A 16,724-nucleotide genomic window follows, 5' to 3' on the forward strand; every position below is an offset into this window, starting at 1 on the left:
CATTTTTGGAAATTGGATAAATGTGAGTCAATGGTCTTAACTGGCCCTAACTCCTCCAAAGTCTTGCCCATCAACTTAATTTTGTCCTGGTCTTTCTTCCTCCCCACCTTGGAGGGTGTAATGTCCCCACTTTGAAATATAATTTAATATTAAATAATAATAATAATAATAATAATAAAATTAAAATACAAAAGAATAAAAATTAAAAATTAAAATATAAAAAAAAAAAAATAGAATTAAAATTTGATTAAACTTAATGAATGGTCAAAAGGCGTGAAATGATAAGATGTGACTCCCCCAAATATGAGGTATAAAAGGGAGAAGAGAACTCATTTGAAGGGAGGATAATTTGGGAATCAGAAGTGCAGATCTGATTTAAATAAGAAGTGCAGATCTGATTGTGAAAGGTTGTATCCCTTTCAAAGGGCAGAAATAGTGAAGAGTTGCACTCTTTCAAATGGTTCTAATGTGGAAAGGATCTGTCTCTTGCCAAAGGGCATACATGATGAAGAGGTGTGACCTCTCCCTCACATTGAGAGATATAAAGGAAAGGAATCAAAAGCATCCAGTGAGATCACCATAAATCAGATCAGATCAGGGAAAGCGATAGATGAGCAGTTAATCAGAACTGGCTCTCAAGCACCGATTAGAGCTGGGAGAGCAGATTGATCAAGGACCAATCTGGAATCAGAAATTAGGTGACTCCCAAGATGTGGTATTGACAGGTGTTCATGAAACCCTTGGGCCTACTTGTGGAGGTGGTTTCAAGAGCCTTATGCCAATAAATCCCCATCCTCCATTAGGGTTAGGAAAGAGGTATGTATTTTAAAGCTCTTTTGTTGTAGTCCTAAGGTAGGAGGGGTTCTATTGCCTTTTCTTGTATCCCCAACCTCCAATTCTGATGGGGGAGCTATGATTGCCAACATTGAACCCTCTACCTGCTCAATTGACCTATTTAGTTCACAAACAATAGAAGGCTAAAGCCACAAGCATCAAATTTCTCTCCACTTGTGTAGCAAGACGATCAACCTGTAAAATGACTTGGTTGACATCATCTCTAGGTACAACTTCAAGCAAAAACCTTCTATAGTCACCTCTTGCTAGTCAAATTCTTCCAAGAAATCAAAACTATTAGAAAAGCCATCACTTTGCCTATTCTTGAGGGTTCTCTTCTGACCCCTTCCCTTGTTACAAGATTTTGTTGGAATAAAACCCTCCTTATCTATCTCCCCCTCTGACGTTGGGGCTTTTCCTCTTTCTAACTTCAGCACAAGGCGAGGAGTCACATTGGACAAAGCCCCTAAAGGTGCTAATTTTGAGCATTTCCTTTGTAAGTGCCCATATTCACGACATAGCTAACAACATAACAATAGAGTTTCATAATTAAGTTGTTGAATCCACAAATTGGACCCAAGTCTAATCTCTAGCGAGTCTGGTAAGGGCTTATTTAAATCAATTTCAACACAAACATGAGCATAGGAAATTAACTTCAGCATCTGTTGCAACAAACCCACCAATTTGCCAAGCAACAAAGCAATCATATGCAAAATGTCGTTCCTCCAAAACTCCAACGAAAACTAAGGTAACCAAACCCAGACCTTTACCTTTTATGAGAGCTCCTCCATAGATTAAATCCATAATGCCAAGGCTAGATTGAAAACTAACCTGGTTGTAGAAATAGGGGGCCCCCTCAAAGGCCTTATTACAGTCTACTAAACAAGAAAACACCACCATGAAGTAGTTGTTAGCCGCCAACATCACCTCCATATCTCCCTCAAGATTCCAAGTCCTACAAGCCCATGATTCCAAGAAGGGAAGAGAAACTCGCATTCCCATAAACTTATATATTAAAATATGATTCGACAAATAATGAACATCCTCAGCAACTGAGTTTGGTTGAATCGCTAACATCGATCGAGCTTCACTTCTCTCTAGGCACCTATTCACCTTCGAAATTCAATGGCTTCCGATCTAAGACGATCCCTCCCCATTCTTGGTATTTCTTAAAAAATTGCCTACACTTGCATGCATGGATGGGGATGGATCCATCCTAGTCAAAACCTCCTAGAAAGACAAATTTTGCCCATCAAGCTAACTTCCTAACGAAGCCATAAAACCAACAAAAGAAGGAATAAACCCCCTCAATCAAGGCTCCTGGTGCTTACACACCCACCCCACCTATACCTCACACCCACGCTGCACCCACAGTTGTGGCACCCAAGCCCCAAGAAAGACAACAAAAACCCCCTACAAGCACCCACCGACCACAGCAAAACAGCACCCCCATCCTGCTCACCAAACACACCCCCTAATGCCTCAACGAGCACCAACAAACAGGCGGAAGAGGATGCGGCTAGGACCTATCAAACCCTAGCACGCATCACCCAAACTCTCCCATCGGCCATCTCCCTCTCTAATCAAAACACTTATTACCTTTATAATCTTGTTTTTAAAAAAAGTGACATAACAAAATTGCTGCAGAATCAGGTAGGGTTTGGAATTTTTGTGCCTTACATTTGGAGTCACTGCTGACTAAAACCAGATGATTTTGAGGCTTACATGGTGTTTCCAAGCAGTTTTTGACATGATTCCAGAAATAGGTGGCTTTTTCCAGGAGTTTGGTTGACTTCTTGACCTCAGAAAAACCCTAAACAACATTCTTTATTCCTAGAAACCCTAAAAAAAACCATCGATTGCATTTTGTGTGTTTGACACCGCAAGCCTGCACTAACAGCAAAGAAATCCCTCTTAAATTCAACCAAAAACAACAAGGAAAAGCTCAAACATTCTTCATTTATTGTGTGTTCGCTGCTCATCAACCATTGCATGTGGTACTTCTAATCTTCCTACATTATCTATTGTCAATGATGATAATGGTGGTTGTCTTCGTGATGATCCATATGACTAATTACTGACTGCATTATTTTAATATTGAACATTGAATATCTATCATGACATTCAAGTTTGACAAATTGATATTGAATTTTAAATTTGTAATATTTATAGTAGTTGTGTTTAGCATGTGCCAATATGTATATGTTAATAATTTTTATATTTATTTGTACAGATGCACCCAGAATGTACCTAGCCCCAAAAAGAATTTCCACCATACCAGCATACCACATATATATATATATAGTATGCACATACATTTACACTTTCAAACATTCATCTTCCACAATAATTTTCGGGTGATATGGGAATATGTACTAAAAAGCCAACTAGTATAGCAGGTTACTAAGCAATAACTGCCATTAGAAATTTCCTTATATACAAATAGTTGATGTTCAGAAAAGGAAAATCTTCAAAAGGTGTATTTCTAAAAAGCCTTAAATTAGGAGGAAAAACCTCCTGTTATAGTCTAGCATGTCCAAATTTGCTCATATAAAGGTCTCCAAACAAAACTTCCACATTAAACGCTAAATATCACTTTGATACAAAAGTTGTAACTTTTGCAAAAAATTAAACGTAGAATGATTAAATAAAGTGAACTCTTACCAAGCTGAGATAAATGAGCAGAATTCTGATGAAAACTGGTCAGGTGATGCACAAGGTGGTGGCTGTTCAACAATTGTTTCAAGGAGCTCATAAAAGTTGAGCCACCCTTCCTCTTGTCCAGGAGGTAAGTATGGGAAATTACCAGTAGCACATTCCAGCACAACCAGTCCCAAGCTCCAGATATCACTGCTATACCCATATGTACTTCCACTAATCCGTTCTGGCTGATGAATTTGAAAACAACATTGATTTGCAGATACTTTTATCAGGATCTTGGAAAGTATGAAATGATGCAGGAAATCATCCATTATAGTTAAAATTTCATATTTCCAGAACATCAAATTTAAAAATAGGAAAAGCTGTTTTATGCAGAATTAATAATCTCTGTAAAACTCTGCCCAAATAGGATGGTTGAAGGACACACCGACATATAATTGTAGGTACCAACAAATGTATCGCGTTGGCCCATGGAATTTGCTAACGTTGCACTGACACCAAAGTCTGTTATCTTCACTTCACCTTTGTGATTAACTAGCAGGTTTGATGGTTTTATATCCCTGTGTATAATATGTCGATCGTGATGCAAGTATATCAAGCCCTTGAGAACCTGTACAAATTTTGATACATATCACAGGAGGTGACAAAAATGCCCATTGGAAGCAAGAAACTAATATATCAGAAACTGACCTGCTTGCAGATAACTGCAAGATAAGGCTCCGCAAAAGTTTTGACTTGCTTAATGACATCTGCAAGAGAGCCAGCATCCATATACTCCAAGACTATAGAGATGAAACCATTGTTATAGAAGGCATCATGACAAACTACAACATATGGGCACTGAGAGGCCTGATTTATTTTTAACTCTTGTACAATTTGTTTGCGTACAGTCTCTTGAATGTTCATTTGAATGGCCTGCAAACATTAATAGCAAAAGTCAAATATTACCTTGTTTTCACAGTTTATGGATAGAGAAGATCTTACACAGAAAAGTTAGAACAATAAAGTCTAGAGCTTTTCTTGATTCTGTACTCAAAACAAAACAATAAAATAATATCTGCAGACCCCAAATTTTAGATGCAGCACAAAGGAAAGATTCAAATGTGCAGTGAAGTGTTCTGATATTTTGCATAAGATCCAAATGAACCTTCTGAAAGAAAAATACAACCTGCAACCAACCATGGGAATCCAAAGACCTTTACTTACCCTGCCAGCTAGATTTGAGAAGTGAAGGCCAGATTTCTAAAGAAACAAAGCTTCAAATGACAGATAACAAGTACAACCTAAGATATGCAACAGCTGGTAATGTTAGCCATAAAGGGGTATAATGCCAGCCAAACATGAGGGACTAGACTTAAAGATTTAAATCATGATACATATTACACTGCGCTCAAACATCAGCCCAGCCTCTGCCAACTAAAGTCATACACCTGACAGTTCACAAGGATATGGCTCTGGCACTTTTATAGAGTAATTTCCAATCAACCTAAAGAGAGCGAGTATTGTCCACATTATCCCAATCAACCTAAAGAAAGCGAGTATTGTCCACATTATCTCAAATGAATGTAAACTAGAAATATGAATGCGACATATCCTAAATGAATATTTTCACTAGTAACCAAATCCATGTTTCTCAAAATCGGGGCATCGAAATAAGTTTTCGATTACACTTAATTCAGAATTAGTTTTCAACAATAATTAGGAAGTACTAACAGAACTCGCAAGGAAAAGACAGGCAAGTAACAAGCATTTTATGACAAAATGCAAAAACATGAAGGTAAGAAATGAAATGAAATGAAATTATTTTTACTTGCATGAATGAAAAATGTAAAAAGTACAATTCAATTTCATGGGAAACACACAATTTGTCAGTAAGAACTTTTTTTATGAAAACATTCCATAACACAATTAAGAGAGTATGGTAAGATTAAATAAATAGTCATTTGGACTTAAAAGTACAAATTCATTTCTTGAAAAAGGCACAATTTCTCTAGTTGAGATTTTTATGGAAACATTCTTTAGAGGATATGATTATGCTAAACAAATAGACTAATAGGAGACATGATTTTTTAACAGTACATCAAGATTTATGTAGAGACCTCTTGGACACAAAAAACATATACAGTTAAATCCGAAAAGCTCTATACATAAAATATTTATTGGCTGAATTCAAACAATTGTGAAGGAGCTTTGCATTCTAGGTCCCTCTTGAGTCATTTTGTTGCATCTTTTTCTAACAAAACTTATAATTCCCAAACTGCAACAGATTACCCATAAAAATCTCAGCCAAGACTAAAATTTTACATTACATTATCCATAAAAGTCTAAAACGTACATTTGTATATTCCAAAATTTACAGACTTTTCTAATAACAGGACAAACATAAAAACTAAAATCTCTTTCCAAATGCAAGGAATATAAGGATAAACATTGCATTAAAGCTAAAATTAGATGAGTATAATAGTACACATTAGCACAACAGAGTGGCAACAAAGGGGCTTGAAAATTAAAAAAAGAATTCTAATTACTTCTATAAAAAAGGTAAATTAACAATACATACAAATAATTGTGGTCCATTGTACACAATCTAATGACTTGTAATCGGTTTTTTCTTCATTTGGTGGTTAGCATTCTGGAAAGTCAAGTTGGAGAGAAAATCCATTATCATTCTGATTAGACAATAAAGTAATTTTAATCATTTTATTAAACTTTTTGAAGAATTAGCTAAGAATTTTCAAGCACTGAATCTTTCATATGAGTTAGAAAGTGTATTGGACTTCACTTTGTCCTTTTCACTTTTTTCTTACAAGTTTGCACTTGCGTATAACTTGATGTTTAGATTTGCAGCCCCAGTGTTCACTTTTGTTCATCTTTGGATGCCAATGTTATGTTTGGGACCTGGGTTTCTTCTGTCTTCCATAACTGGCAGTCCTTTTCCTTATTTATTTGGTCTGATATTATTTGCAAGGAAGAGTTGAAGAAGGTTTACGTCATGTATTACAATAAGCTTGCTTCATGTTATGTTCATATCCATAAAACACATTGAAAGTTTGATAATTATTTTCAAGCAAAATGCATCAAAAACACCAAATAAGAAGTCTTCTGTGCACGATAAACACTTACCTTTAAGGCAAACACTTTACCAGTCCACTTATGCTGAACAAGTTGAACAACTCCACCACTTCCTTTGCCAATGACCTTCACTGTTTCTAAATCAGCCAAAGTGATTTGATTATCCATTGGCTCTAATGAGGATGGCTGGACCAAATTTTCCAAAGAAACAAAGCATACAGAGTCAGTAACTATATCATGAAGGATTGGAAATATTGTAATAAAGAAAATGAAAGAAAATTTAGAGTAAAATCACACATTTCATGCATAAAAAATAGCAGCAATTAAATCAGAGAATAAAACAACTGAAATTCATTGTTTCAGAATGCTACAAATATAACATTGAAATAAAATGAGTCAATGGCAATAATAGTTGTAAAGAAACCGAAAACAAGAAGAACAGTTAACTGAACACATGACATCCTCAAATATATTCCACAAGTAGCCATTGCATGCAGCTACCCCAAGAAGACAAGAATAGATATACAAAACAAAACCTAAAGTGTAAATTGTGCAAACTGCAGTTCTATATTACATCATTATAAAGTCATTAGATTCCCCACGGAAACAAAATCTTGATACAACTCCATGCATAGTTGCCACAAATATACTTCATCCACAGTTTGACACTCCTCAGTTTAAGCAGCTCACTAAATTCAACCTTTACAGAACAATGTAACAATTAAGAAAAGAAACTCGTCACATATTTAGAGATCAATTCAGAAAACAATATAAAAACTTTGCATCTATGTATAACATCCTAAATTGTATGCATTCTTAGCTGTTTCGTTTCTAAAGAATACCCATTTAGGCCCACTGTAGTCATAAATTCATAATCATATTTGAAAGGAACCTAAGATGCATTTATTTGAACTAAAGGGTGCAACATTTTGCCAACCATAATTGTCTATTTTCCATTATCCTTTATTAGCATGTCCCAAAATTCCCAAGCCATCCCCAAACCAAGGGGATGTCACAAAAAGATCCCCACACCTTGAGCAACAGTGACGGCAAGGGGACGTCCCCTCCAAGCCCCCAAGTCCCAAGGATGTTCTCATCCTGAAAACGTGGGGATTTTGGGGGAGAGACAGATCCCCATAGAACACTACAAACTTAGACTTGTGTGAACAAAATATAGCATTACATGGTCTCCAAAGATGCTACAAAAGATTATATCTAAAGTTATGGAATGTGCACACAATGTCCAATATTGCAAGTATGTGTAGATGTGGCATGGACCTTAGAAAGAGTTAGTTTTTAAGTTGTGTGGCACTTTCCTTTCTACTACACGGGTGGCAAATGATGCAAAATGATTTTGCAAGAATTGTAAAAAATAAATTCCTACTAAGCAACATAGTTCCTGAATCCTAGCACCACAAAGTGGCACATGACTCAAGGAACCACACATAGATACACAAATTCTTGGTGTTGAGAGGGTGGCATAGAATCTAAGGAGATAAAAGCGAGTTTGTGCACATGCACAAGTGAAGGAGCTCAAGATGAGCAAATGGGCTTGCACCATAGCTCACAAATCATTTGTCCCTTCTTGAAGAGCAATCATTATCAATCTAAGGAAGGTAGATTGGCTGGGGAGTTATATTGGGAGGAATGACTCCAATGAGGGAGTTGGATCGATAACGGACGCAAGATGCTTACTAAGGTGATCCAGTCTGGAATCAGTCTCGAAGCTCATGATGGGGGTGTAACTGGATGATTCAAGGAGAGGGTGCCCACCTGACTTGTGAGGAGAGAGGAGCGTACCAAAGGTGATTCAGTCTTCGAACAATGATGGAGAAGACTTATTGCTTCCTTATCCATCCGTTCATTGAACCAAGCCTTATGTTGATCAATGCAGTTGAAACCTCTCGCCTAGCAATCCCAATTAAGAATGTGTTATGTCTAGGAGACACTCATGAAATACTTGTTGTGACGTTTTCTATAATGTCCCCTTTTTGGGACATTAGGAAATCCATTAAATAATTAAGTTTAAGTTGTCAAAACATAATAACTTTGAAGACAACTTAATTTAATTATTATTTAATGCATATTAAAGTGACTTTAGTGACAATATCAAATTATAAAGTAAAGTCAATTAATTATTAAAAGGGAATTCCAAGAGACAGTCAGTGGGTGAACAAAGAGTCACAGGGTTGGGCTATTTAATAAATTGGAGAGGATCATTTTGGACATGCTTGGTTTAATGTTTGGAAACTGATTCTCTTGGAGAGTTTCTGGGAAGCTCTAGTTTTCAGCAGGTTTGAGGACGCAAACCCTCGAGCTTGGAGGCAGTGGACAGAAACCCATTGTCAATTGGAGTTATCACGCAGGTGGCTCGCATGTGCTTCAAATGCATGTTTGCTGATTGCCCAATCCGACTATAAATGTTGTGGCTCGGATTGGTAATTTTTGTTGTTGTTCTTCTGAGGATTTTATGCAATGTTTATTTCTAAATTATGAACTATTATTTCAGTGTGAAAATTAATGAATATCAGTTAATTTGATGGTGTTTTGAAATCAATTGCATGCGAAATTGTTGTTAAGATTACTGTAAATCATTGGGTGAAAATTTGGAATTAATATCCGTAGGGGGGTATTTCAGTAGTATCAGAGCTAGTTTTCCTGCCAGCATGTGAGGTTTCATGAGTGACGAAAACGATTTGTTTATGTGAACAAATTTGCAGATAAGTTTAATATTCTAAGTTTAAAATCTCCCATCAAGCGTTGGTTATCTCTCTGGAAGGACTATCAAAGAGGCCAATTCAAATAAAGTTTATTTATGAGAAAATTATAGCGAATAGAGATTTATATTCTGATCCCTTATTATTTCTGGGCGTTTATATTACCTGAAGGCTACTTCATATATTGGTGTTTGCAGGTCTTGGAACATTTCTCTAGAGTCTAGCGATTAATGATTGTGATATTCGGGACGTTACATTAAAGTGTCAGGATTGCAAAGTCGAAGAAGGGATTCAAGATTGTTTTTTAATAGCTGACGGTAATAGTGGAATATAAACCGCAGCACATAGCACTTCAATTTATTGATATATCAAATCGGAAACCTGTAGTTGACCCTATAATATTATGGGAGGTGTATAGTCAGGCAAAATATTTGTGAGAGGGGCATTTCTATTGGTTCATTCAGTTGCCATGAATTTGGAGTCTACACACGGACATTCATTTTCAGATTCGGGGCCGTAAATTGCTTGAAACGCCTAAACTATATTTGGCATTTCGAAGGGTTTCTGCATAATAAGAGATTTGCAAAATCGTGGAAAGGAGAATTCTAAGCGATACCCATTTGTGGAAGGGAATCATTTCTTGGAGCCATTTCTTTAGCTAGACGTGAAGATTTGGGGGAGCCGTTCATCATTGTGAAGACATTATTTGCAGAGGGTCGATATAATATTTTTGCCAGCCATAACAATTACCAACATCGTTCCTCTTCAGTAATAATCAAAGAAGTTAAAGTAGCAGTCCATTTGATTTGGTGAAATCATTTCTGAGCCGACTCAACTTTTGAAGCCCGATAAAGAATGAAAATATTCATCTTCTGAGTTTGTTGTATTCTCTGCTTTGGTTCCATTTCACAGTAACTGGGAAATCATGGGAGTCTCTTCCAAAACGTTTTTGGGAGCCGTTTTTTTTCTTGGCGTAATGGATTCAAGACATGAGCATAGAATGTCTTACAAGGTGGAACGTGGTCGACATTCCTTTGATCACATTTAGTAAAGCCATATTGCCTATTGGAGACGTGGTTTGGCATTGAATGTGCTGATTTGAATTGATTTCATCTTATGGTCAAATGGATTATACAGCTGGGAAAGCGTAGGTTTATGGAGAGTATCTAACACAGGAAAAAAAACCTGTGTAGAGGAAACGTATTGGCTGAAGTTTAGGGAGTGGATTATTGCCTATTGGAGTCGTGGTTTCAGATTTCAATCATCAAAAAACGCAGGTCTGAACGTAATATCACTGGCCGTATTCCTTAGAGCTGAGGACTGCATACCTGGAACGTGGTCAATACTTGCAGTGGAGTCATGCTTATCACCCAACTGCAGGAATAAGATCTGAGCCACACCACTCAATGTGACTGGTTGATAAACAATACCAAGCCGTTTTACACTACTGGCGCTGTGCTATGAACTGGGCACAAACACTGTATGCTGGGGCATATGGACTTGCTGGGTGCCAATCTTAGGACTGAGCACATCTTTATTTCCAAGCGCAACCCTTTGTATGCTGGGCATGATTCATGGCTGGAGTTTGCAAGCACACGGTGTTTGAAGTTTTCCCTTCTATACTAGCTGCGACCAGACATTTCATCTATGCGTTTTCTAGAACTCACTGTACATGCACTTGGAGGGCGGTTTGAAGGCAACCAGATGGGCATGGATAGTGATATGTCAAGGAGGCTGCAACAGCTAGTATCTATGTGTAGCTGGCCACTTGGACATATTAGCCAGTCAACTCATTCAGCATTAATATTGCCAGGTTCTTATTGATTCCATTGGAAAGTTGTCTTAGTTCATAAAATTTGAAATATATGCTTGTAAAGGAGTAGATATGCAAGTGTGAATATCTGGAATCATTTTGGGAGACATTGAATTGATAATCAGTTGGCAGTGTTATGTGCTGCTTAGTTTTCAGCAGTAGTGATATGTAGATGCAACTCAATGTCTTTCAATTAATTGTTAACTTTAAAACTCAATGTTCCAAATTGTGTATATTGAATGAAGGGCATGAAAATACTAAAACGCACCAGCTACCAGCATAACCTCAGTACACAACATCAAGGAAAATAAAACAGAATACAGGGTGATTGCATAACAACTGTTTGATCAAGTTCCTCAAGGTTGTTTGGGAAATCTAGTTTGGCAAATAGGGGCAACCGATTAGTAAATACATATGAGTTGTCTCCAAATCAAACAAACACACCAGGTCTTCAACAAAACATCAGCAAATACATTAAGTGAAAAAATCAGAACAAGAGGTGATTGCACAACAACTGTTTGACAAAATTCCTCAGTGGTGCTAGGGAAGTTAATTGAGCAAATAGAGTAGCCTATTACAGTTCTACAATTGAAGCTATTGGTTTAGTCACAACCTCACAGCAAGAAGTGTGAGAAGATTCAGAGATCTGTTTTTCAGTTTAAACCATGGCAATAGAGAACCCTAAACAACTAGCAAGAACACTCTATATAGCAGGCAGCAAGCTCAGTGAACATTCTCAGTCAAGGGTTGATGTTTTGAACACTTTGAATAAGCTAGAGGAATGTTTGATTCATGTGGACCAGTCACCTCATGATTTGTTTCAGTTGACTATGTCTCCTGTAGTGGATGGCTTGAAGCAACACAAGTGTCTTAGACATCCAGATAAAGAAATCAAGTTGTTGGTGACTTCCTGCTTATCCGAGATTATGAGGATTACAACACCCGTAGTTCTTTATAAGGATGATACTATGAGAGAGGTTCTACAGCTGATTGGGGATAGTTTTCAAGGGTTACGTGATGTCAAAGCTCTCACTTTTGGTAAGAGGGCTAAAATCTTAGATATTATGGCGTGGACTAGATCATTTGTCCTTATGTTGGATCTCCAATGTGATGAGTTGATTCTTCAAATGTTCAATTGTTTCATTGCTGAAATCAGGAAATGCCATTCACATAAGGTGAAAACAAATATGTTCAACGTATTGTCCATGATCCTAGATGAGGATGATGATATCTGCAGGGAGTTGCAATCAGATTTGTTAGCTATTTGGAGAAAGTAGCTGGTTGTCTCACCTTGTGCTTATGAGTTGTCCAAAGGGTTGATTGAGCAGAAAACTGAAAGGTTCAGGGAACAGATGACTGAAAATGAACTAATCTGCCTGGGTTTATAGGTGTCAGGATCTCCAAAAAAGAGCAACAACCAAATGAGAAGAGAGCAGATTTGTTTCAGATGTCAGGAGGCTTGGACACTTGATCATATTTGTGAAATTAATAAGGAAGAAGATGCATTGCAGCCAAGGGGTAATGAGGGCAGAATTACAGATGAGAATGCTTCCATGTCTCATGAGGAGAAAGCTAAAATTACAGCCTTGAACACATCTCTTACTGGGCATGATGAAAGCAAAAAGGATAATGGCTTTCAATCAGCTAAGGTGGATGGTTTGAAGGAAGAAACAATTGCTTCAGGTGAGGGGTTTGCCAAACTCTTCATTGGAGATTTACAAGTCATTATTGATAAAATAGGAGAAGATAAAAACTTCTTTAATAAACCCACTCATGATCATGTTGCTGCCCCAGTTGAGCTTCATGAGGAGTGCATGCCATCCTCTAGTGAGATAGATGAGTTTGAAAATGTTTCTACAATTGATAACCAATCAGAAAATTTGATATGTGACAGTTCAATTACTTTAGATGAATTTGAACCAAAGCCCTTAGCATTCCAAGATTTGAAGGACAGATTAGTAGTCATAGAGGAAAGGGTTATACAAGTCCTAACTAGGGCTAATGAATTTCACAAGTACATTGAGGATCTTACTTGGGAAACACAAATTGAGGAAAGACACAAGGGAATTGCGAGTGGAATCATTCGCACTCAGTTGAGCATGATCAAAGAAGCCTTTGAAAGGATAAAATCAGATTACTTGCAGCTGCTTATGGATGGGGATCTTGCTATTAAGTTTGCAGAAGATAAGGAGAAGGAGGTGGATGAGCTTTGTTTACAGCTGAGTATGATGCATTATGAATTATCCCAATCAGCAAATCAGACTTCTACTACAGCGACTCTTGAAGAAGAAGCTAATCTTAAGAGCATGGAGATGATGCAAATCACTGAAGGGATCAATACTATTGGTAGGGACGAAACAATTCACAATGTTCCTACCATTTGTTATACAAATGATAACAATGAAGAGCAAAAGGACCAGCAAGGAAACAAACCCATAAATTTTGATGATGAAAAATCAATTTGCAGCAATGAAATGGCTGTGACAACAGGGTATACAAGCAGATTTCAGAGTAGTTTCAGTCATGGGACAGCGGTTACTTATGAGCTTCCAAATTTGGAAGAAGTCATGCTTTAGGATGATGATAAGAGGGACTTTACCAGATCTGAAGTTTCACTTAATAGTGATCAATCCATGGGTGAAGAAGTTGATTTTATTGATGACACTTGTAGTGAATCAGACTTTCAAGAGTTATCAGTGTTGGGCAGTGAAGGCGTACACACCTCATTCTTGAGACTGTCATCTATTTCTCTTGATAGGGCAGCCATATATTTGTTGTTTGGTGACTTCATACTCTTTGATTTCTTATGGACTGGTGGCTGTCCTAGTTGGAATCATATAGCACTTCCTGATTTTGCATTCAATAAATTAGCGATTCAATGATATGGGAGTGTTGAAGGATGCTTCTCTTGGATAGAGATGGAGTGTGAGAGGTTTTTCTTTGATTGGCATTGGTTTGGTGACATGTTTGAAATCATTTATGTTGCTGATCAGAGTTATGGCAGCGAGTTTTGGTATTCCTTCATGTTGGTTTATTGGCATGATGGGGTTCATATTCATCTTGTCTAGTTGTTCTACATGCATGGACGGTTACCTCAAGGTGATTGGTTGACAGACTCTTGCATTACATATAGCAGGTTCTATAGATTGATATGGGATCCAGTTAGTGATATGTTTGGTGCATTGACTCTTGTGGACCAAGATATGCTGCTTCACCGTGGCTATGCAAACATTTTAATCAATGTAGAGCAGCAGATTTGTAGAATAGTGTTCCTGAGGATGGTTTGGGATCCTGGTATTGGTATGCAACTTCATGATTGCTTGTCCTCAAGCAATCTTTAAGGAGGGAGGATTGTAATGTCCCCTTTTTGGGACATTAGGAAATCCATTAAATAATTAAGTTTAAGTTGTCAAAACCTAATAACTTTAAAGACGACTTAATTTAATTATTATTTAATGCAGATTAAAGTGACTTTAGTGACAATATCAAATTATAAAGTAAAGTCAGTCAATTATTAAAAGGGAATTCCAAGAGAGAGTCAGTGGGCGAACAAAGAGTCACAGGGTTGGGCTATTTAATAACTTGGAGAGGATCATTTTGGACATGCTTAATTTAATGTTTGGAAATTGATTCTCTTGAAGAGTTTCTGGGAAGCTCTAGTTTTCAACTGGTTTAAGGACGCAAACTCTCGAGCTTGGAGGCAGTGGACAGAAACCCATTGTCAGTTGGAGTTATCACGCAAGTGACTCACATGTGCTTCAAATGCATGTTTGCTGATTGTCCAATCCAACTGTAAATGTTGTGGCTGGGATTGGTAATTTTTGTTGTTGTTCTTCTGATGATTTTATGCAATGTTTATTTCTAACTTCAAAACTATTATTTCAGTGTGAAAATTAATGAATAGCAATTAATTTGATGGTGTTTTGAAATCAATTGCATGCGAAATTGTTGTTAAGAACACTGTGAATCATTGGGTGAAAATTTGGAATTAATATCCGTAGGGGGATATTTCATTTTCACAAATCACCCCATTGCAAATGGGACCCCTCTTTACACTGGCTAGGTTAGGTGTTTTGGTTAGTTTAGTTTCAGTGTGGCAACTTTTTGGAGTCTTTGACCTTTGAATGAGGAGTTTGCTTGGTTTCGTCATAGTATAGAGGTAAGTTGGGGAGTAAATATTGATAGTAAAGTCCAAGATTGCTTGCAATTCCATTGGAATTGCAAGCATCAGATCAAGTTAGAGCCCATCCTAAGTGTTGAGTTGCTTGCAAAGCCACGCCACACAAATACATGAGTGTTGCAAATCTTAGATTTTGGTAAGGGTTGAGCTTGAGTTGAACATGTTCATGATCAAGTCATTAGGGTGAGTGAGTTGAATGGCATTTGAACATTTGTTGAAATTGGAGAAGGTAAGGGTGATTTCAAAACATAAGTGCTTGCAACCTTGTAGTTCATTACACGAGTACTTGAAAATTCCAACAAGTATACATGAGCACTACACAAACCCATCATCCCTGCGTGAGCGCTACACAAACCCACCATCCCTGCGTTAGCACTGCACAAACTCGCCATCCCTATGTGAGCACTGCACAAACCCGCCATCCCTACGTGAGCACTACACAAACCTACCATCCTTGCATGAGCACTGCAAAATACCTATTTTATGCATGAAGTGCTCAAAATCCCTATTTTATGCATGACGAGGTTGCTACTGGCTACAAGACTGCATTTAGAAAGATATTTTCAAATGAAGTTACCTAAAGTATTGTCTTGAACAAGTTTGGCCACTTCATATCTTCAAAGAATCATGATGTTTCCCACTCTTCGAGATAAATATAGGAAAGGTGCTCATGATTGGTGGTATCTACATGGTCAACGCTCCATTTACTTTTTAACCTCTTGCAATTAAAATTCTCTCCCAACTATATATCTTATTCTTTTTTATTTTTTATTTTTTCTCATTTTTCATTCAATGCTATTATGTTATATATTATATTTTATAATTTATGTTTTGTATTTATAAAATTAAATACTATATGTTGCATGCAAATTCAATAGGTTGCAAATTTTTCTTCAACTAAGCAAAATTGGAGTACATGATCCTTCATCCACTCAGTTCAGTGCAACCATTTGGGTGCAAAAAAAGCTAAGGATTTGGTCTGTGTTCAGTCCAACCTCCATCTCTTGTCACATAAGACACTTGAATACAATGAGGGTGTGGCAAGGAATTGGGATTTAAGTCCCGCATGCGCTTATTTAGATGCTATAGTTGCACAACTTGCCAAAGTCTCTATAGGTGAGGCAACTTTTGCACATGACACAACTAGTGGGATTAGCACTCCAATCAATTGTGGTTCAAATGAAATTGAACCAAATGTTGAACTTTATGCTTTTAATGAAGAAGAATATGAAGACTATTAAATACTGATTGTAATTTTGAATTTTCATTGTCTAATGACATTTTGAGACTTGAGTATTTCCCAATGTTCCACGGAGTTTCTAGACGGGGGCACAAAATGACCAAGGGGCGGGTTTCAGGGACGGGGGGACCATGGGCCTAAGTTTGGGGTTGACAAGGGAACGGTGACGAGGGGGTGATGAATATACATTTAGTACTCGAAAACTTA

General features: G+C 37.3%; 1 protein-coding gene across 4 annotated transcripts in view; it reads right to left on the minus strand.

The window, feature by feature from the left end:
- The window catches only part of LOC131051706 (mitogen-activated protein kinase kinase 6), a 91,477-nt gene that overhangs the window by 31,744 nt on the left and 43,009 nt on the right, over window positions 1-16,724 (minus strand). For 3 of the 4 annotated variants that reach the window (XM_057986314.2, XM_057986315.2, XM_057986313.2), the window contains 4 exons: window positions 6,619-6,753; window positions 4,186-4,410; window positions 3,923-4,105; window positions 3,499-3,722 (listed from right to left, as the gene is read on the minus strand). In XM_057986314.2, coding sequence (XP_057842297.1) covers window positions 3,499-3,722; window positions 3,923-4,105; window positions 4,186-4,410; window positions 6,619-6,753 — 767 coding nt within the window. Of the gene's footprint in view, window positions 1-3,494; window positions 3,723-3,922; window positions 4,106-4,185; window positions 4,411-6,618; window positions 6,754-16,724 lie in introns of those variants that run through there. The other variant, XM_057986316.2, reaches the window with a different exon arrangement.

The sequence above is a fragment of the Cryptomeria japonica genome, chromosome 9, assembly GCF_030272615.1.
Source record: "Cryptomeria japonica chromosome 9, Sugi_1.0, whole genome shotgun sequence".
Taxonomy (NCBI): Eukaryota; Viridiplantae; Streptophyta; class Pinopsida; order Cupressales; family Cupressaceae; genus Cryptomeria; species Cryptomeria japonica.